This window comes from Parasteatoda tepidariorum, chromosome 1 (genome assembly GCF_982258835.1).
Source record: "Parasteatoda tepidariorum strain Cologne lab strain chromosome 1, Ptep-v5.0, whole genome shotgun sequence".
Classification (NCBI taxonomy): domain Eukaryota; kingdom Metazoa; phylum Arthropoda; class Arachnida; order Araneae; family Theridiidae; genus Parasteatoda; species Parasteatoda tepidariorum.
Genome location: NC_141755.1, coordinates 37386664 through 37410212, shown reverse-complemented (window position 1 = coordinate 37410212; position 23549 = coordinate 37386664). Strand labels below are relative to the sequence as shown.

Genomic DNA, 23549 nt, shown 5'->3' with positions numbered 1-23549 from the left:
CACCAATACAAATTCATGTTTAACTAGTAAATTCACCACATTGTTTAATTTGTCTTAAAATAATTTTCATTGAAATCCTTAATTTGTGAGAAGAAATAATTTCCAAGAACATTGTTTCTTTCCTCCTAACTATTTTTATTGAAATTCATAGTACATGAAAAATATTTCACCATATCGTTTAATTCATTTTTGAAAATTGTTTTTTTTTAATGACTTAATAAGAAACCTATATTGTTAAGAACAATGAAGTAAAAAATTTAATGCGATGGAAATCTTGGCAAAATTATTCGCAATAATTGAATGTAAGAAAAAACTTATCATGATTACATTGAATCATTTATTTCTTAGTTTAATTTCTCGAAAAGTTTTTTCCCGAAAGCCTTGCTTAAACAAAAGATTTATTTGCGACAGGTGTATAGGCTAGATAATTTCTGTAATTGTTCAAGCTTCAATGCAATGTTAAGGCATCCTGTCTAGGCTTCTTCTTCTGTTCTTCTTTTTGCTTCCTTCTGCCTTCTTTTAGAATGTAAAAAAAGAAATATAGATTTGTTGGTTAATTAGTTTTTCAACTTTGGTCTAATTGAAAACCTCATAAGCAATGAAAGGTGAGTAACCTTTACCAATATTTTTCACCTTTATAAAGGTCTATTTTTTAATTAAAATAATAACACCAATAATGACTTATATTAAGGCTTATGATTGGATGCCTGTAAGATACATCACGTGGGCATTAGCCAATCTGGTTCGACACACTCGTGAAACGTCACTTTCAGGTATTCTATCAAATCTGGTCCGAAAATTGTTTCAGCGTGGTAACAAACACGTCTCAAAGTTTTAATGTTAACACGCTACGTACGACCACGTGAATCAGCAATATATATATATATATATATATATATATATATATATATATATATATATATATATATATATATATATATATATATATATATATATATATATATATATATATATATATATATATATATAACCACTACATTACTTTGTGTAAAATAAAGGTTAAAATTATCGAAAGTTCTAAATTTGAAATCCATCATAGATGTTAGAAAGAGAAAAATTGAAGCTCAACTTTTCAATTTGTGATTATTAACTTGGTTTTTGTCTTTTATTATTATCATAACAAAGTTTTTGTTTTTTTTATCACGGAATCTAGTGATAAGAGGTTGGGATCTTTTTTATACCTAAGAAACTGATTGTTATTTATTTTCAATAAACAATGAAATCAAATGAGACAAAACCTTCAAATGCTTATCAGTTGTTTTGTATCAAACTTTCTTTTTTTTGCGACTGATTGTTTTGATGTGTGACTTAACATTGATAATTTTAGAAAGAATTGAATAAATTATATAACGATAATGTTATTGTGGGTCGTTCAAATATTTTATAAGGATTTGTTTTTTTTTTTGATTTCTTTAATTTTTCTGGTAAGGGACAAGCGCTTGCGTCTGTCAATAAAATTTCCTTTTTTTAAAAAATCGATTGTGAATTTCAAAAATAATTAAACTTGATGGAGAGCTTTACATTTTGTGTATAAAATAATCTTACAAAAGCATAAGGTACTGGATACTTTAATACTTGAATGTTTTTTATTTTATTTTATAACCAGCGTTAAACAGCTGATCCATATTTGGGTTTACAGTTATCTATGTTCAACTCCGTAGCCTTGTAATTTTGAACTCAAGCAAGAAGACAAGGGAAACACCTGGACCAGAATTGGAACAAGCTAGCTTTCGTGGAACTAACCCGTATTTGCGTTACATGATGAGGGAAAAAGGAAAAAAATTAGCCCGACGGTAAGGGGATTTTAACCCTTGCACCGTCTATGACTGAGGACGGTGCAAGGGACTGTGCCATGTGGACTGTGCGAAGCAGTAATATAGTTCGTATCAACCAGCCACCGCTGGGATTTGAACTTAGGAAACATCTTTATGAGGCGAACGCTCTATCCTTTGAGTCGCCTCTTCTCGTAATTATGTTTCTATAAATATTTCAACTAGTATTTCAGAGTAAATATTATTATTAAATATAAGTGAATTTGTAACAGTTTTAAGTTTTCATTATCTTCAGCTTATGGTCTCTGTTCTAATTATAAAAAACGCAATTTGTAGAGAACGTGTAATTTTGTGAAAACGAAAACTTTGTGATCTTAGTTTTTAGCATTTGAAAAGTCATTCACTTCATTATCTAGACTCATAACAATTTGCAAAAATTGAGATTGATTTGAATTATTTTCATTTATGTCTGAAAATTTCGCCAGTTTGGTGTTTTCTTAAAAAAATACATGAAATATAGGTCCAGTTTTAAGTCCTAATGTTTTTTCACAGTATGATAGTATATACAGCACAAAATCAATCTCTACTTCAAGAGAAAGGTACTTAATAGATGGCTTTGAAGTACCTTTATTTTTTCACCCCGTTGTTATTCATTTTACTTTCGTCAATTTGGCGATTCATTTTTATTTTTATTTCATTTCGTCGTTAATTCATTTTAATTCCGTCAATTTGAGGCGATTTTTTTAAATAGAATATTTAAGCTTAAGTTGTTTTGTGGTCACACCAGTTATTACCTCATTTGGTATTCAGACACAGAGGAAATTTTTTGTTAATAGAACTGCAACTATTAGTGCTTAATTGATCTTCGTTTTTTTTTTTTTATTTATTTTTTCTTTTGTATTATTTAATTTTATTTTTTGCTATACTTTATTTAAGGTATTAGTCCGTTCTAAATCCCAAATAAATATTTTCTGTATGGTACATTAATTTATGTGCTTTAAAATTAAACAATTGTTTCGAGCTTAAGGTGCTTAATCTGTGGCTTATTTATTTTTCTTGGTCAAAGAACTCTGAAAAAAAAAAACACTTGAAAGAAGAACACTGTGTCCAGTTTAATCGATGGATCACATACTTTTATGAACTTATTAGGGTTTAAAGCTATACGATTTATGTCATACTATAGCGTGTGCCGCTTAATTTAAATCACATGCAAGAGAATAATACAAGAATTGAATCACATGCAACAGAATGCAAGAGAATAATAGCACGCAAGTTCATCAATAATTTACCCTTCCACACCAGTTTTCTAAAAACATTCATTCTGATCGTTTCGAATATTTTGATTCCCCAAACAATACAGGTCTGGAACCAGTTCTCTGAAATGGAAAATAAAATTATGAAATTTCGAAGTATGTATATTAATTATTGTGATTATATATTTTCTATTACAAATTTAAAGATAGTCGTCTAATTTTTTTCTATCAGGCATTAAATAATTGGTGTCTAATTTTTATTTAACTTCTAAGAATACATATTTTTTTGAAAATCTAAAAGGCATTTTATAATATTCATCTAATGTTTTGGACTAATAGGGGCTTAATAATTTTTATATAAAAAACATTTAATAATGTAAGTTTAATTTGTCATGCTTGAGCTGTTTTTAATAACAAACGCTTACATTTTATCTAATAGGCAATTATTAATATGCCTTTACTTTTCTGGCCAATGACTCTATTAATAAAAGATAGCTAATTTTTATGGATTAGACTTTTAATAATAGTCACTCACTTCTTATCGAATAGGGGCTATTCCACGGTAACTTACGTTACATTCACACAAATTTTATTGCACTGAGAACTTAGCAAACAAATAATACTAATACACATATTAAAATAAAGTGATTTCTTAAAATTACAATCAAAACCAAAAGGAATCTAATTAAAATAATTAATATTTTTCAATTTAAACAGTGTAAAAATCTAAAATTAGTGTGGTAACTTACGTTACCGAAATAGGAATGGCATAAATTTGCAATATGCTTGAAGGCAAAATTCTGTTCTTATACAAAAGTTTCATGATTAAGATTATATGTATCATTTTTCTGATATGTTTAAATATTTATTATGGCTAGATTTAAAATTTTATTTCAAAAGTTAAATTAAATATAATTTTTTAAGTGGGTAACTTACGTTACAGTAACTTACGTTACGAAATTCCCTTTCTATCAAACTTTTATTCCAATAATGTACAAATGCAAACTAAGTTATTTAAACAGTATAGTGCAAGGAGAAAAAGTGTACATGAAGTAAACTGCTGTTTGTAGAAAATGCAACACCATGAAGGAATCATCAGAATCAAATGAAATTCGCAGCAAATGTCAATTATAGGATATTATGCAAATTAATAAAGTTTCAGAGCCATCGCGCGTGCGTGGCGCGCGCAGCGCCCTCTGAATTGATGCTGAAAGCGTATAAATAAAGTGCTGTAGCGGGACGTTGAAAATAGTCTATGATTATTTGTTAGTGGCAAACGTTTAGTGAGACCTGAGTATGCCTCCACGACGGAAGAATAAGAAATTCAAGCAACTTACGGAGTTTGAACGAGGGAGGATAATCGGCCTTCGAGAAGGAGGATTTTCCTATCGCGCAATAGCAGCTCGTATGCAGCGGAACAGTTCCACAGTGATGCGAGTTTGGAAGCAGTGGACCGACGAGCACCGAACAACTCGAAAAACAGGCACTGGACGACAGAAGGTGACGTCAGAGCGCGATGATCGACACCTGCTCCGCATGGCGGTGAATGATCGCACAGCTTCCTCCAGGCAGCTGGCAGCACATTGGTCTACTGCTACAGGTGTACAATTGTCGGCTTCGTCAATTCGTCGTCGTCTGCTGCGCCGTGGATTGCGTGCAAGGGTGCCATTATACAGGATTCCCCTCACGGCGGATCATCGACGGCTGCGTCGGCAGTGGGCTCTTGAGCACAGAGACTGGCGAGCTGATTGGCACCAAGTTGTCTTTTCAGATGAATCACGCTTCAATTTGTGGACCCATGATGGCCGTGTTCGTGTTAGACGTTATGCCGGTCAACGCTGCCTTCCTGAGTGTATTATTGAACGACATAGTGGTCGAACACCCGGAGTTATGGTCTGGGGTGCGATTTCGTATCATGGACGATCCAATTTGATACGAATTGAGGGTAATCTCAATAGCAACAGATACGTCCGTGAAGTGCTACAGCCCGAAGTCGTTCCTTTCCTTCAAGGCATCCCTGGAGCTATCTTTCAGCAGGATAATGCACGCCCACATGTTGCGCGGACTGTTAGAGACTTCTGTTCAGCACAACGCATGCAACTTCTTCCTTGGCCTGCTTATTCGCCGGATATGTCGCCTATTGAGCACGTGTGGGATATGGTTGGTCGGCGTCTCACTCGTGATCCGCGTCCTGCAGTTTCCAAAGACGAACTTTGGTTGCGCATACAAGCGATATGGAATTCTCTTCCTCAAGCAGATATTCAACATCTGTTTGACTCCATGCCACGTCGTATAGCAGCACTTATTGCAGCGCGTGGTGGCTGCACCAAATACTGATTTCGGACGCTTAATTTGTTTCTTTTGTTTTGAAAATTTCATCATTTATTTGTATCAGTACAAGTCGTTTCTGCATTAAATTTCATTTGATTCTGATGATTCTTTCATGGTGTTGCATTTTCTACAAACAGCAGTTTAAATTCAGGTACTTTTGATTCACACATAACTGCAAACTTATTAAGTCCTCTGTTATCAACTAGTACAGGAGGATCAGTTCTTTTCACCGCGTTTTCCTTCTGGTAGAATATTTCGTCTCTTTTTTTTTGGCCATTTACAATAGATTCCCACAGCAGCCAGTACATTGGCTTTAAATTCTTGCACTTCAACAGACATTACCACACCAGGACATAACATGTCCTCCTATCTAACCATTTATTTACGATGACATGTTTCATTTACAACTCGGCCTTGGTGTATCGGGTCGACTAATGAATGTTGTTTCAAGTATCAACTTAGTTAGGTAGGATTATTTGTTTTGATGCGGTTTAAATGTTTTATTTGCATTAATTGAAGTTCATTTCTTTTATGTTCTCTTTTTAAATTTGATTGGGTTATAAAATGGTTAGAGATATGTCATAAAATAACCTGCTTACGGTTAATGGCTTTGTTACGGTAAATAGCAACAACCTTGGTCTGCATTTGAGCTCTTTAAAAATACCTAATAATGGTGCAACCTTCCTCAGACTTTATGAAAGAAAAAAAATAACAAGGAAATTGAAAATAGGTGCTTTATTTCTCCAAAACCTTCTATTGATATTTGAAGCAAGTAAAAATACCAAAATATCGTATAATTGAGCTCCATTTTATGTAGCCAGCAAATGAATACCAATTTTTGGTTCAAGGTGGCTCAGAATTTTTAACAGTGTTATTGTCATTTTTGGCGCAAGTGCACCATTACCTTTACCGCACCATGAACTTGTTATTCTTTTTGGAGTCATTGAAAGATTTTTGGATTAATTTTTTTCGCATTGGAATTATTTTACTTCTATTAATTAGGAACCTGCATGCTTTTTTTTCTGTTTTTAAAATGAAACATCATGCCATTTTATGAAGATAGACACCAATTTCAGACCAGTGCGATAACTAGTTATTTTGTTATTAATGGTTAAAATCGCTCGATTAGCCCCGCCCCCGAAATCGCTGCTATGTTTCCCATCCGCTCTGATGACGTCACAGTATAGTACAACCAAGACTCCCATCAAGTTTCGAAACGGCGAAAGCACGTGAGCCGAGTATGAATTTTGAAAAATGGCTAAGCAAAAACTACAAGTGTTGCATTGTACCATGTTGCAGTAGTGCTACGTTAAACAAGCTAAATAAATTATTTTTTAGTGTACCATAAAGAGAATTAGACAAATTTGGTGCAAAGCCATCAAACGCGATGGAAAAAAAAAAAAAAAAAATCGCAACTACTGCATTATACTGCTGTGAAGACCATTTTACAGTTAGTTACTAAATTATAATTTAATTCAATAAGAATGTTTTTCTGTTTGATAAGCTTCTCTGAATGAATAATTCATAATACTGAATTAAAATGTTTATGAAATGCTGTTATGCTGGCTTATGACTTTCAGTTTCTTGCATGATTTAAGTATTATTTAGCACTGATTTATTGGTTATTAACTCTTTTTTTCATCCCGTACGCAAAATGGGAGTAAAGCTAGAGTACAATGAATGTTAAAACAGGGGTCATATACTTAATTTTTTTTTTTTTAATAAACTAGTTTTGAATGTAAGTTTGATTTCGTTCTTATATAGTGAGAATAAAGTTGCAAAGCCATATAAATTCATATGATATTTTCCAAGTGTCTTTCATCATTATCATCATAGAGTATCATAAAAAGTATTGATTCAGCTTTTACTTCATTACTACTTTTATTAAGCACACTGAAATGTGTGCTCACCTTGTCTCGGAAAATATCGAATAAAAAAACAACAACTTAAGAACGTACACATCAAACGCAAAGCTTGCGAGCCGAATATGGAGTACCGGTTACTCAAATAAATATTCTGATAAGAGTGGTTATTTTTTAAAACTGAGTTCCCCTCTCATTTCTCATTTTGTTCATTCTTTTTTTTTTCTTAAACGGTATAATAAAACTAAACATAGATTGAATTTATTTTAGATTGAAGCACACTGAATACACAAATATCTTTACAATAGTTAGGATAAAATATTATTATAAAACTAGTTATATCTAGAAGCCGAAAAAATACTTGGGGTGGAATTTCTAAGAGATTATAAATAAAGAAATTCGTAAATGTAAATTATAATTTGAGAAATTTATTGTTAAGAAGAAATTTCCAAATTAGAAAAAATATAAATTTTTGACTATCAATTTGACAAAAAGGATTTTGAGAAGCTGAGAAATACTTTCAAATAAAGATTTAAGCAATCCCTCTTCCTCAAGATTTACAACGGATGTTATTAACAGCTGCTGTAAATATTTTAAATAAAACAACCTAATTAATAGTTGTTATTAACAGTTAAAGCGTCTAGGCAGACATAAAAATGAATTTTTTAACAGAATGATTTTTTAGTTATTCCTAATTTATTTTTTCCATTTAATGTTATAAAATAAAAATTATTGGAAAATAACGACTTTTGATTACTAAATTAAATATTGCAATTTTTTGAGAGTTTGATTTGGCGATTTTTTTTTGTTGCTGGCAACCCCGTTTCGTCTTTCATCAAAATCAAATAAAAACGTAACTTCCTTGTTTTTAAAGCTGACGTCATCGCCATTGAGTTAAGTCTGTGAATGGAGTAAAGGTCTCTTAATTATTATTGAAATTAATTTTAAATTGGACTATTTTGGGTACTTCAGCAAGCTTGTTTTTTCTTGAAATTTATCTTAATGGAAAAGAAAATTGTGCAAAGGAAAGGGAAAACTTCAAAAAGTAAGCTGAAGCCATTTTATCAACATAACCGGCTGTAGTCTTAAAAAACAGTTATAATATTGAGGTCTCGAATTTTTTCTATTTTTTCACTTAATTAATACGATGTAATTTGATAAAAATTTTCACTCTAAGGAAACGAGCTTCTTGGTGGAGCATTGTCTTTTGGAGAACTCACAATGACCAAGGAAATGTGTTTATATGCCTGCAAAACGAATCGCTAGATGTCGCCACTAGATATTAGGAGAAAATTTTACGTAAACATCGTTCTTTCTTTTTCAACTATAGTTTTTCGTTCCATAATAAAATATTTGTTTTTCCATGGTTATTAGCAAAATTTGTGAGAACATAATGCTTTTAATATAAAAATTAATTTAATTTATAAATTTAATTAACAAATTATAACAATTGATAATAGATAAATAATAAAAATAATTAATAATAATTAATGACATTAATTTGAATGATAAATTCAATTAATGCATTATTATTAATTAATAACATATAATAATTAGTTTTTAATTTTAATTAGCAAATTTTAATAAATCAGACTACAGAATTATCCCCATGGTTATAGAAAACGTATTTAAAATTCAATGAAAAAAATTGAGTTGGCAAAAAGAATTAGAATATGTGAATTTTAAAGCTGTTATTTTTATTATTTAGGCATTATAAATGAAATAGAAACTTAAGTTTTACTTGGTAAACAATAATTTAGACATTGTTTTGTTTAAAGTATTCTTTATGTTCCTTTTGATGTAGAATATTTATAGAGGTATTACCCTTGCTTTCGATCAGGATATTTTTTTCTGACAAAATTAAATTTCAACAATATTAAATTTTTTTTAAATAGTTCGATTTTTTTTAGTGAAGTTGTATTAAATCTTTACATAAAATTTTATTTTATTAAATAACTGGAACTAAATTGTTTTCTAAGCTTTTATTATTCTCATTTAAGTATGACATACACAAAATTTTTATAATTAATTAATGTTCGAAATGAATCTTCCTCTGTTTTTGGGTGCTCGAGGCATATTGACTTTTACTGCCTTCATAAATTTTTACAGTAAATGCAGTTTTTATATTATCATGTGTATAATGCGCATTATAAATAAACAAATAGAATAAACGGACCACCATGAATAACTTTTGGTCGAATGATCGGATCTTCTCGTATTTGGACTCAATCTTTATGGTTCGAGGATGGACCTCAAATATGCTAATTAATTTGTGTAGACGACATTTGAAGTTACGAACTCAGTCACAAAAACGTACTTTCTCTGAATAAGCATATATTATTTCAGACCCAAATTATAGAAGGGAGCAATCTCCCGTAATCTCGCAAAAGTGGTCCCAATAGTTTAGCCATGAGAAAGGTCCAAGGTATGAACCCGTTAATGCTATACTTTCTGCGTAAATATTCTGGTAAACAATTTTTTGCATCTCTTTAACAAATGTAATTTAATATGACAAAATACAAAATTTGAGGGAAATCGGTATAAGAGTCGAATTTTAAAAAATAAGACCTTTTTTAAAAAAATAAGACCTTTTTTAAAATACAATTTCTCAGGAACTTTTCGACGGATTTCGCTCAAATTTTGTATTTTGCCAAGTAAATTAAACGTTATTTAAAATGATGCACATTATTCAGTACATTAAAATTTTCATTCATTACATGTATTAGAAACATTATTAAAATATTATTTAAAATGGTGTAAAAAATGGTGTGTTCCACAATTCAAATTTTTCGACTATTATTAGAAAAAAATAATAAAAAAAAATTAAATATTTACTAAAAGTTAATTTTTGTATGTAATTATGTTTGGATAAACGAATTTGAGTAATTGAGAAACAATGATTAACGGGAGGAATAGTCAAACTTTTTTGATCATCGACACCCAAAAATTTTTATAATTCTTTATAATTCTCTTATTAAATTTTATTTGTATTTAATTTGTATTTATTCATCGACTCCTAATCAACCCCTAACTACATCGAATCCCAGAGGTCGATATCGGCCATTTTGCTAATCCTTGTTGTATTGCATCCCTTTATTTATTTATTTTTTTCGTTTTCGATTGAAAAAGTGTTTTAATTATACTCTAATAAAAATTATAAATAAAAATAGATAGATAAGTTTAGAAAGTACATGATTTTGGAAATTTTTGTTTTCTAATCTAATCTTTTCATGGGAGGCTATTGGAATCGCAAGTTCAATATCAGATTCATGTCATATGAATTTTATCTTGCTTGATGAATTTTATCTTGCTAATTATCTGTAAATTTACGCGGAGCTCATTTTAATGTTGAGGTAATGTAATTTATGGAATTTTCCTGCGTTTAGCTGAATCATAATTTTTTTTTTTTTAAAAAAGCACTCAATTCTATTATAAATGTTACCCATGCAAGAGATTCGTAAGTGTCTTTTTTTATTCTTTTTAAACTTTTAAATATTACTTAGATATATAGTAGTTTAGTGTAGGGATTGAGCAAATGTGTATTGTATATTGGTATGTATATTGGAGTCCATTGGAGATCATTTACGTCCAATTTAAACCAATAAAAATCGGACTAGTTTTAACTATCAAGAATGTACGAGTACGACTACTCGAACACTTTTCATCTGATGCAAATAACTCTTGTTTTATCCCCTTTAAAACATTTAAAAAAAATTGTACGTTTTACTTAAACTGTCTCTAGCCAAAGTAGTCAAATTAATTTTTTATTGCAAAGTTTTTTTCTGAATTATAAATTATATTCTACTTATCTTTGTAAAATGCTAAACTGAATTTTACGATAAAATACTCGCACTTTAAATAGGAAGGGAGAGTTGATATGTTTGCAGTAAGATCCTTAATTTTTTTTCTCTCTTGAAAATAGGCAATTTTGAAACATGAAAGATTCACACAAATTAATTTATTTTAATGATATCTTTTAAAAATATTGGTTTGTTTGCCAGGCATCTTCATTACAAATCCTGTAAAATAAAAAATACATATACACAGTCACAATAATAATAAATGTTTCTTTTTCATTCGTTAAAAGTTGTACAAAAATCATACACCCCAGACAAAAAATAACAAAATAATTTAAATTAAAAAATTGAATAATTTTTTAAAAATGCAAAATCTTTGTGTAAATATAATATACATTTTCACGTAATAGTATAACCCAGGTTTTTTTTCTTCGTCTAATTTTAATGTTCTGTTTTTTGCTTACAATATAACTTGAAATTACACCAATTTATGCAGTCAATGCACTTTAAATGCAATTTGGTCTTTTTAACATAACCATGAGCCTGCATTTTCACAAAATTCACAAGCATACACGGGAAAAAATCACAATGAAAAAAATTACTCCTCTTTTAATCGAATTTTCTTGTATTAATGTCCTGTTCAAAATATATTCGTAAGTTGAGGAAATGGGAGCTAGTGTAGTCATGGGCTTAAAGGTGACATTTTGAATGACTTTTTATTTATTGGTCGAATCTCCTGTGTGAGATATCGTAAATTCGCAACACTGGTAAACACTTTCATGTGCAGTTGCACTATCACGCTATGAATACTTAATTAAAAAATAGTAAAAGAAGGCTTTTAAGGTGCAAAAGTAACTTATAAATTTTCTCTTTAATCTTTTATTATCATATTTTAAATTCAGAAATTAAACTAAAGGTAAAAATATGTGATAAATGATAATGTTTTTTACCTATTTTAATTTTAACTTTTGTTCCGCATAATTTCCATTAATCAGCTTTAAGCATAAACAAACATATGTCAAGGTGGAGCTAGTGCAGAACCATGGTGTTGGGACTAATGTGGACAAGCATGCATTAAACTACTTCAGTACAGCTACTTCAGTATATTTATAAGTTAGCTACTTCAAAATATTTATTAAATAAACCAAATTGAATAATGGTTTCCAAATATATTGATTTGCGTTGGAAATGTCTTAGTATATTGACGTGCTCTATTACAACTTTATTTTAACTAAAAATGCCAATTTTTATTTTCCAATAAAGCTTAGATTGAAGTTAATTCTATTTTTGCTTTAGATATACCTTTCTGATTTGAAATAAATGACTACTTAACAAGTTATCAAGTTAGTTAAGACTAGCTCCATAGTTTGCCCAGTAGGGTTAATGTAGACATACAACCTTTTTTTAAAGCATTATTATGAAAAAAGGAGGCAACTTCATTCTAAATATAACAGTCACAAGTGTCAAAATACAACTATCATTCCAAATATAAACCAGAATGCAGGAAAGATTCTAAAGTATTGTTAAAATATATTTAATGTGTTAAAAATTGAATTTAATATGTTTTTTTTAAACAAATTTTTAAAAATATTCACACTAGCCCCTCTTTCCTATTGTTTTTCTGTTGATATGAAGGAAGAAATTTTTATATCATTTTACGGGTGATCTGAAGGATTAAAAAAAAAAAAAATCCATTTATATGTTTGTTTTACACGCCTTTAAAATTGTAGTTATTTCCTTATCGCAATTGGCAACACTTGAGTTTGATAAATGCGTGGGATCTGTAAATACTTTTAAAACGATAAAATGAGATGGTAAATAGATAAGATACGGTTAAAAATTTCTGGTATTTCGTTAGAAATTTACCTGGACCTAGAAAATAAATTTTTATTAATTCTTACAGATTGAAATACAATTATTGATAACATATTTTGCCATAAGTATTTTTGAAGTAAAGTTAAAATATGGTGCAGAATTGAAGAATTAAAATATGGTGGCATTACACGATTGTGCAAACAAGAATATCACAATATGATTTTAAAGCTGCTAAGATAAATTTAAAAAGATTTGTGAAGTAGTACTCAATCAAAGTATCATGCATATAAGTTATCCTACTACATAACATAGTAACTTATATACTAAATAACATTATAAGTTATATGCAAAACAATATTATAAGTTTCATACTAAATTACATTATTAGTTATATACTAAATTACAGTATAAGTTATATACTAAATAACAATGTAAGTTATATACTAAACAATATTATAAGTTATATACTAAATTACATTATAAGTTATATACTAAATAATGTAATAATTTATTTACTGAACAATATTATAAGTTATATACTAAATAACATAATGAGCTATATACTAAATAATCTCGTTACTTGGTGACGAAGTATGAAATAGTCTTGTATAAATATGGTCAATTATTTTACTATCTATTTCTTATTTAAACTTTTTAATAGAGTAATTTTTATTTGTAGTCTGTTTAAAAATATTAAATTCATGTAAAATAATTATTTTTAAACTTTTGAACGAGTTCCGTCACTGCTATGCCTAACATCTAGCTATGCCATTTAACTTTTCTCTTTTCTTTGCAATTTAAAATTTTTTTAAGACGGTTTACAGTTTGTATCTCAATAGCGTTTACAGCGCAGGAGCAGTATATATTTTTAAAAACTTTCAAAAGTCTATGCCGCTCTATTCTGCTCTTGCGCAGAGGTTGCAAAACGCTAAGATGTTAGCCACAGAATCCTCTGTGAACGAACTTTCAAGGGTTTCTTCAGTATTTAGAGTTAAATTTAAAAATCCAGGTGCCCATTGAATTTTTTAAAATTAATTATTGAAATGCCATATTAATTAAAACGACACTCATGACATAAAGGAAGAAGCTGGTCACCATGGCTAGTAATAATAAATATTGTTCAGGACAGAAGGTTATACTTTGAAAGGGTTGTTTCGCAATTACAACAAAATAATGTAATTATTTATTATAAATTATTTTTCTGCGAAATTATCTTTAAATAAAAAGAACTTTTAGTTATGCAAAATAAAGTTTCTAATAAATGCAAATTTTCGTCTATGATCATATCCAAATAAAGTAAAAATAACAGCTAGCTTTAAAATTCTCTCCTATTTAAAGTATTGGCATAAATATTTTTACAAATTACCGTTTCATAAAATTGTCTTAACTTGGATTAAATACTTTTTTGCTTCTTATTTATAGTTAAGAAGAAAACATAATCTTCTAATTATGTAGATGGAGAAATACGTCCGTTAGATTAAAAGTTATACTTGTATTACTCTAAAACAGTAACATCTCATGAAGAATAAATAAATGAAACTTATTAGATTAGTTTACTTTCATTAAATAAATCTTACGTTAGCTACAAAATTAGTTAGTACGTTAATGCTTTTTAATTAAATATTTTAAAAGGCTTCTAGTAAGAGAATGCAATTTTGAGCAAGATGTATTTTGATCGAAGTAAGTCTCCTTGTAACAAAAAATTTCAATTGAAACTTTAAATCTCATATTTCAGTCTCTAGATTAACCAACCATTATTAAACCAAATTTAATAAAAAGAAAAAGATTAATTTTCAGAAGTTTAACTCCTGTGTGATGATTCAAGTTACGGTAAATTTACGAGTGTATCATATAGAGGAAAAAAAAATAACTTTTCAACCTTCAGATCAAAGATTAACTGATTATTTATTCATTTGGGAGCAAGTTAGATGTTACAAGTTTGTTGAAAGATTAAATTTGCTACATTCCTTTAACATTTGTGGTTAAAAAGGTCTTTTTTAATTTTTAAAAACATTTAGGTTATTTGAAGTTTGAAAGTTAGTTAATCCGTTTTAAACTATCAAATATTAAATCCTCCATAACCGTGTTTTGAACTGTGTGGAGAAATTTGAAAAAGCAAGAATAAATTTAGTTTATTTGTTTCATAGGAGCATTTCGCATCATTGAAGATAATCCTAAGGGAGAAGGTAAGATACTTTCTTACTCTTCTGTACCCTTTCCCTTCCTACCTATTTTTTTTTTTTTTTTTGTTTTTGAAAAATGTAAATTGCATTTTTAGTAACTTATTTTATTGAAGTTTATTGACTACAGAAATTGCATACTTTTCTCGCAAATAATTTGCATTCATTTGTACAAAGAAAAGAATTCCATGAAATACAAGCAAGTGGCGATTTTGCGTTATTTAAAAACTAAGTTACAAGCAACAAACAGGTGCAAACCTTCATCACGTCTCTTATGTAACCAAAAAACAAGGTTTTTGACTAACTCAGCGAAAATGAATGGTTAGATGCTAAGTTGGTGTCATTTAAGTTTATTTTTTACAAAACTAACACCAACTGGTGTATCTTTAAAACAATGCTACCGGCTACGTATTTATCCACGTATTACAAAGGTTAATATAAATTTATAATTACATGTTTTAAGCATAAGAGTGTAATTACATTTTTTAAAACCTCAAAAAAGAAAAAAAGAAAAATAACGGGAAAAAGAGGTTAGTTTGCTTTAGACTGTATTGTCACTGTACTGTACTGTCACTTGCAGAAATAAGAATTGTTTTCTGAATGGCAGGGCTTAGGGTCAGTTTTAGGTGACAATTTGATTAATTTGATGAATGCTACTTTAAAATGAATACAAACGGAAAAATATCCGCTTAAAAAACAGTTTCTTTACATTTAGAACTACATTATCTAAAAACTTGTCAAAAGAAACTAATTTTCTATTCTAACAACCATTCATTTAAAGTACCTGAAATTTAAGAGCTCTTTAAAATTTCATTCAAGGTGTTCTTCTACAAAGCTTTTTAATCAGTTTTTATGCAAACTTAAAATTTACGGAAAAAACCTGCAATTTCAAGGTTATCAAAGTGTTTCATATCTTTAAAATTTTTAAAATTGTTTTCAGATGAAAAGCAGAAATCTTATTCGGAATCTGCGAGTCCAAGGCGGAGTCATTCATTAGAAGAAGACAATGCATACGGAATCATCTTTTGGGCTACAGTAGCGATTTCGCAAATCATTGGCGTAGCACTCATCGTCCTATTGGTAGTGTGGGGTAACAAATATGGTGGTTTTGTTGCAACAGATCCGAAATTAATCTTTAATTATCACCCACTGTTCATGGTTCTTGGATTAGTCATCTGTTATGGAGATGGTATGTTTCATATTATTCTTTATAGTTAAGATTTTATTGAAGTTTTTCATTCTCCCCATATAAATTTTCTTCAGTAAAATTTGCTTGAGAATGATGTCAATAATTAGTGGCGTATCAGGTATAAATACTTCAGTTTGTGCGAGTGTATTACAGATACCACAATTAACACAAGATACCCAAATAATACACGATTTATTCTGCATTACTTATAATCATAAAAATGTTACGATTCAAAAGAGGTCCATTTGTCATCAAGAGTTGTCAAATTGACTCGTTCGCTAGTGGTGATGATAATTCATGTTTCTAATATAAACACACCTTTTTAATAAGCCTTTATTATTAAAATATTAATATCGATATGAAATGCATCTAATAATTTCCAGGACTCAAGAATTTAATAATTCCTAAAAAGTATTACGTGAATTACACACCCATTAAAAATGTTTGGACACTTATTATTATTTTTTGAAATAACTTCCACCTACTAAATGCACTTCTGTATTTGGATGTAAAAGTTTTAAGAAAAGTCCTTGTTTGGGAAGCTTATTAATTCTGACATTCCGACTTTCTTAATTACTTCAACGTTCTTGCGCATAGTTTTTAATCAGGTAATATTCCTAAACATAGTTTTTAATCAGGTAATATTCTTAAACATAGTTTTTAATCAGGTAATATTCTTTAACATAGTTTTTAATCAGGTAATATTCTTAAACATAGTTTTTAATCAGGTAATATTCTTAAACATAGTTTTTAATCAGGTAATATCCCTAAACCTAGTTCACTTAGAAAAGGTTTTGGTTCCTGAGCTTGTTGAGATAGATTATTCATCAAACTCTTCGGATAAATCCTTTAACTTTTTGTTCCAAAAACTAAAATAAATTTCTAACTAAATGAACTTTAAGGATGTTGGAAACATTAAGCACATCAAAATTGAGTAGCATTCGAAAAATGGACTGTTTTTCAAACTCTCACAGCCAAGACTACAGTAACAGATGTATGTTATTTTGAAACATATTAAATGGGTAATTAATTCACATATATTTTCAGGAAAATCAGTTCAGGAAATTAATAGCCATGCTTTATATATCTTAACTTTGTGTCATAATTATCACCTATCTCATAAACTACCACACAGATAAATAAGACTATTTTACAAAGCATTTTATTATTAAATCAAAATGGCTGTATATGCCATCACTACCTAATAATAATTTTATTTTGAAAATTGTGTTGATTTTTTTAAAAATTGAAGTGGTATTTAAAATGAGATACTATCCACTATACTAATCCTTAATAATAGCATTTCGTAGTATCTTACTTTTAAATTTGCCACCAATTATTTATTTTTAAAATTCTTCTCATTTGGGATTTGATTCTTTCACAATAACGCCTTAAATTAACACTAATGTTTCAATATCATAACTTTTGATGTGATGAAATATCTTCTTTATTCCAGCTATTATTGTATACAGAGTCTTGAGATTTCTGCCTAAACCATTACTAAAGATCATTCACGCAGCTCTTCACATCTTGGCAATTGTTTTCTCCTCTCTCGCCTTAGTTGCTGTTTTTGAAAATCACCGAAGATTAAAAATGGATGACTTGTATTCTCTCCACAGCTGGATAGGCATTCTGGCCTTTGGAGCTTTTTGCCTTCAGGTAAAATATGGCAATTTTGAATTGGACATCAATCATGTTTTATTTTATTTCTCATTTGTAAAATATACTTAAATATGTCCTGGATGCGTCCTTTCTGATATTTTATAGTACTACTACGTTTTCTTACGAGCCAGAAGATATGGTGCCATTATTCTTCTTCTAAACGAAGCTCGCCAAACTGTTCATAAATGCTCGTGAAATTAAAAATAAATAAATCGAAATTTAGTTATTCAATTATTATTCTTTTATGCATTTCAGGTTTCTACTTATTCTAGAAATTATTTTACTTGCATAGTAAAATATAAAATTAATATGCAACATATATATACTAGTATCTATGCAGATTGCATTCCTGCGTCAAAAGAGCAAAATAATCAACCAATTAATCATCAACCAATAGCATTCCAAGATTCATCAGATATTTTCTAATCTCATTTTTTATAACTTTATGGCTTAATGATAAAAACATTTTCGCGCACAAAATTTAGCTCTAAAAATAGCTTGTAAACAACGTAATTCGTAAAATCTAATTTTAATACATTTCAGACTTGAAATGTGAAGGAATAATTTATTATAGAGAAAATATCCATCATTTTTTATAAGAAGGCAATTTAAAAGATAGGATTTGGAAGGAAACAATTACTTTAAAATTGTATGATATGGTAAAAATCAGTTTCTTTTTTCAATTTGACCACACAACTTCTTCACTTAACAAATATCTTGAACCTGTAGCTGTAGATTTTTGCAAGTTACAAAGATTTCTATTTTTATTCTATTTTTATTTATGCAATTATGTTTCTTGTAAAGAAAATTTAATGTCTATACAAGCATTACTGATACTCATCATCCTTATTCAACAAAGCAGTCCTTTTTTCTATTGTTATAAGACATGTAAATAGAGGTTAACAATCTAGCTTAAAATTACTGAACAAATGACACTGATAGATGATTAAAAATATAAAACAATGTTTTCAAAATGAACACCATTTGCAGAAACTACATGTGTAATCTGAGGGCAAATATTTCAGTTGGAGTGGTTGGGCATGCAGCATAAAACATAGCTTTTCGGCTTTCCTGTCAGCAGCGCCACCTATTCCTAATATTAAAATTTGGAAAAAAAAAAAAAAAAAACTAACTTATTTTTTTAAGCAGAACTTAGCAAATCTTTTTTCTTAAATAGTTTTTTTTTTATATTAACGGTCACTTTCCTGATATTTGGTAGAAGGGATACAACTTATTTTTATATTTCACTAAAATTATCAAATATCAACATAGTCTAAGAGCTATAATGTAACATTTAATGTCCATATTTCTTAATGTCATTTAAATCTCTATTTTCAGTACATTGGAGGCTTCGTGGTATTTTTGTATCCTGGATTACCAGCTAACTGGCGTGCAAAAATTATGCCTTTTCATTTGTTTTTCGGAGTGGGAATTTTCGTTATGTCTGTTGCAGCTGCTGGAATGGGTCTTACAGAAAAACTACTTTGGACCTCGTAAGTAGCAATGTTTTATTATTTGAAAGTTCTTTTTGTCCATGGGTGTTTCAATCAGGGAAAAAAAGTTAGAAGTTTCGGACATTATCACATGTCCAGAAAACGGTAAACTGTTAGTTAGTTCTGGTGTTTCAGTTTCGTTAAGCATTTCCCGTAATAGATTCAAAAGTGGCAACAAAACAAGTCCTAAAATGCTTGCGGTAAAAACTGACAATCTATGATGATGTCTCTTTTTGTGAGTATTTTTGAGTGTCATTGTATTCTTTGATTGTAGAGGTTAGTTTTTCTTTTACCGATAATAAATTTCATCAGAACAAATATGACATTTCTGGGGCAATCAAAGTGTGTGATTAGAGGCTTTGGTATCTGACTAGCTTAAAAATACGAGTTTGGGCAAACATTTTGAAAATGAGTTTATTATAAATTTAGGATTCCTATACTCTTAGCTTTCTAAAAATACTTTACTTTTGTTTGCACTCTTATTATTCAGAAAGTTATAGTAGTTTTTGTGTAAGGTGATAAAACTGGTGATTATAAGTTTTAAATGCGTTTATATCAAAATCAAATTTTTTAACATTTTACATCACCTTAAATACGATATCTCATGTTGCTTTCAAAATAACTGTTTACGATTTTTCATGAATGTTTATGATTATAGCGCACATGTTTTGAACAACAGACTAAGGGAAAACAGTAGAATTTAATTTTTTATGCATTTTTTTCTCGTAAAGGCAAGTGCGGAAATTTTTAAAAGTTTGCTTTTTTTTTTTAACTACATTGACCCCTAATAAGTAGTATATGAACTTGCTTTTTAGATAATAGTCCAAAACATAGTTGATAGTTTTCTAAATAAAATCCTCAATGGATTTTTTGTATTAGGTGATAGAAATGTTTTTACAGTGTTTAGCGTATATGCTAAAAAATACCTTATTTTTACATAAAAATGGCTATTTAATGTAATAATAATAAAAATCAGAATTTTTTTACCTAGTTTTATACGTTTTTACACATAATAAATAAGCAAGTTTCTTAAAATTTTATATTACTATTTAAAAAATAAAGTTGTCGAAACTAGTCGGCTACCTGGTGTCCAAAGCTCTTAAATCATAATTATTAGTGTTGATTGATATGGTAATTTATCTTAAAATGATTGTAGATTATTATAAAATTTTTGTTAGTTTTTTTATTTATAATACGCTTTTTATAAATTTGAAATACACATTTTAAAAAATTTTGGTAATTTCAATTAGTGATAAGCCGTGGTGTGGTGGCTCAGGAGATAGAGCGTTCGACTCTCAATGAGGTAACGCAGGTTGAAATCCCAGCAATGGCAGGTCGAAACGAATTCCGCGCCCCGCTTGCACCGACGTAAAAAATCCTCTGTGATAAACAGAGCATGGATGTGAGTCTCCTTGCAGTCGGACTAACTGAGGGATTTTCGTGGTTTTCTTCTCCATATAACGCAAATGCGGATTAATCAAAAAGGCCTCCATGAAGACAAATTACTCCCAATACTTGATTCAGGAGTTCCCTTGTCTCCTGGATTGGGTTGAGAATTACTAGGATATGGAGTTGAACATTGAAAGTCATAAACTCGTAATTGTGTCGGCTATTCAACAATGGCTATAAAATTTCAGTTATTGAATCAAAACTGTTTTAAAATTTTCTCTATTTTTTCATCATTCATGAGTAGATGAATAGCGGATCCTAGTAGGTTTCCTAGCGATTTGCTAAAAATATTTTAGTGATAGATTTGTTTGATAGATTGATTGCTTGATTTTTAGTGAAAATATTTTATTTTATTTTAATCAATTCGTATCGAAAGTTATATAACGATTTTCATTTAAATATATGAATTCACACGAACAACTTTTTATAAGTTTAAATTATTCACTAAACTGAGAAAATTACAACCTGACCAAGACATTGGACTGGCTTAACTTTTCTATCAACTGCTGTGCTTCAGGGTAGAAAATTACATAACCTTATCACACTCCATTGTTAATAGGAAAATTGTACATGGAAAAGTTTTTACTCAATTACAGGAAAAATGGAGTCTAAAATTGTCTTAAAAATATCACGTGAATTGTAGAATTTTGAAATCGATAAGGAAATAACGTATCATTGTCAATAATTGAGATAGTGAAATTAAAATTAGCTACTTTAATTTTTGCTGGAAACTGAAAGTTATTTGTTTATGTTTGTTATAAGAGGAATAAAGTAACGCTTTTTGCTAGCATGTTCGAAATTTTAAGTACACTTGCAATCGAGTTGGAATCCAAAGTACTAGTGATTTAAACGTTAAAAAAATTAAAAGGTATTTTAAATTGGCCTAAATTTAAAAATTGATTTAATGAGATGCCTGCAAGTGAAGTAGTTTGGGTATCTCGATTCTGATTGGTTGCTGAAGCGTGGCATTTGTTTACGTTAGCAACTGTTATTTCCATTCTATTTCGAGAAAGCTGAGCCCGCCTAGTATTAATTTCTTGAGTGGCACATTTTATATGTTTTCAAAAAGATTTTTTCACAAATATTTCAATTTTTTCACTATATATTTTTTACTTAACACAAAGACAGACACGAAGTCATATAGAATATAAACAAATTAATTATGCATCGGAGTTGCCATCTACACAAACCAAAAATATATCATGGCTACAATAAAATATATGAACCATTAATAAATCTAAGTTAAGTAAATGACGTAGGCGAGAAAGAATTATATTTCAAGGAATTCGATGTGCGATACGCACTGTATTTAATTAACTTCACATTAATTAACATTCTAACTTATATGGAGAAACTTAGCTCAACTTTAATACGCTTATAAACGATCAGCTGGCACTGACGTCACTGTTCACATGAGTGGGTATCCGTGAATTTCTTCTTGAAGTGCAAGTACTCACTTGATTCTAAATCCCAGAATAATTTTAGCCTCTATCGTGGGTAAGTTAACAAACGTATTTATAATTTGTAAGGTCTTGATTACAATATCGATTATCAATATTGTCATAGTTTTTTAAAATATATTTTAATCAATGATTTTGAACAATTCTGAAATATTTAAACTGTTGTTTTTTTGTTTCAGTACAGATTAATATAATGAGCAAATTAAATGTTACAAGACGAAAAATTTTCGTATGATAAACTAATAAAATTTTGATACATTTTGTTTTTACAGGGGCTATTCGAAACTTCATGCTCAAGGCATTATTGGAAACTTAATTGGTTTATTGATTCTTGTATTTTCGCTTTTGATTGTATTCTTGGCAACGCATAGTACTTACAAAAGAAAACCTCTTCCAAATGAAGTACCCAATTTCACAACAAACTGAACAAGTTAAAACAAAGTCATCTTAAAACTCATCAAAGCTATGCGTGTTTCATTGTTAAGGTTGCAAGAAATATTTGTACAACATTTTTTTTATTTGAAATAAACTATTTCCTTTTTTTATAAGTACTTTATTTTTTTTTGATGAAATACAAAATATCAATTTGCAAAACCATTATAAATATATATATAAGTTCAAAATGAAGAATAAAACAAAGAAAAATTGTAGACATATGAAAAAAAAGGGGGGGAATAATAAGTAAAAGAATAACAAACAACAGTTTAAAAAAAAAGAAAAAAAAAGGATGAAATTTTATTCAAAAAACCGGAAAAAAAGATATAATCTTTTCATCAGCCCACACAATTATATCCGCAAAACAGAGTGCTACCTGATATTGTATCAATAAAGCCAAAGCAAAATATATTAATACAATATTGTGAGGAGCACTCAAAAATTTTTTTTATAAAAATTACAGCAGATAAAAAAGAACACAAAAAATAAAAATAAGTAAAAATAACATGTAAAAACAGAAAATAAAATAAAAGAAAAAGAAAAAACAGTATAAAAATGGACTATAAAGCGAGTAGCGAAGTCAGATCAACTTACATGGACGGGAAATTTTTCAAGAATGATTTAAAAATGTTTTCGCAGAAAGATTGCCAGATTACAAAATATGAAAACAAAAGCGCAAATTGAGTGTAACAAGAGGGTTTTAAAGTGTCATTCTTACTGCACTGCTGAAGTGATTTGTTATTCTGTGCATTGATTTGTTAGTTATCAACGAAATGGATTTGCACATGAAAAAATTAACAAAGAAAAAAATTTTAGTACATAATTTTAGC

The 23549-nt window shown here is 29.1% G+C and overlaps 1 protein-coding gene across 9 annotated transcripts in view; it reads left to right on the top strand.

Moving 5' to 3' along the window:
* The window catches only part of LOC107442766 (ferric reductase SjCytb561), a 31481-nt gene extending 8649 nt beyond the window's left edge, over positions 1-22832 (top strand). Inside the window, exons 1-6 of one of the 9 annotated variants that reach the window (XM_016056403.4) lie at positions 434-605; positions 14999-15037; positions 15972-16220; positions 17677-17879; positions 19221-19375; positions 22557-22832. In XM_016056403.4, coding sequence (XP_015911889.3) covers positions 599-605; positions 14999-15037; positions 15972-16220; positions 17677-17879; positions 19221-19375; positions 22557-22710 — 807 coding nt within the window. In that variant the 5' untranslated portion in view covers positions 434-598 and the 3' untranslated portion in view covers positions 22711-22832. Of the gene's footprint in view, positions 1-433; positions 606-3159; positions 3203-8099; positions 8285-10540; positions 10697-14998; positions 15038-15971; positions 16221-17676; positions 17880-19220; positions 19376-22556 lie in introns of those variants that run through there. The other 8 variants (XM_071179999.2, XM_016056400.4, XM_016056402.4 and 5 more) reach the window with 8 other exon arrangements.
* The last annotated feature ends 717 nt before the right edge of the window (positions 22833-23549 follow it).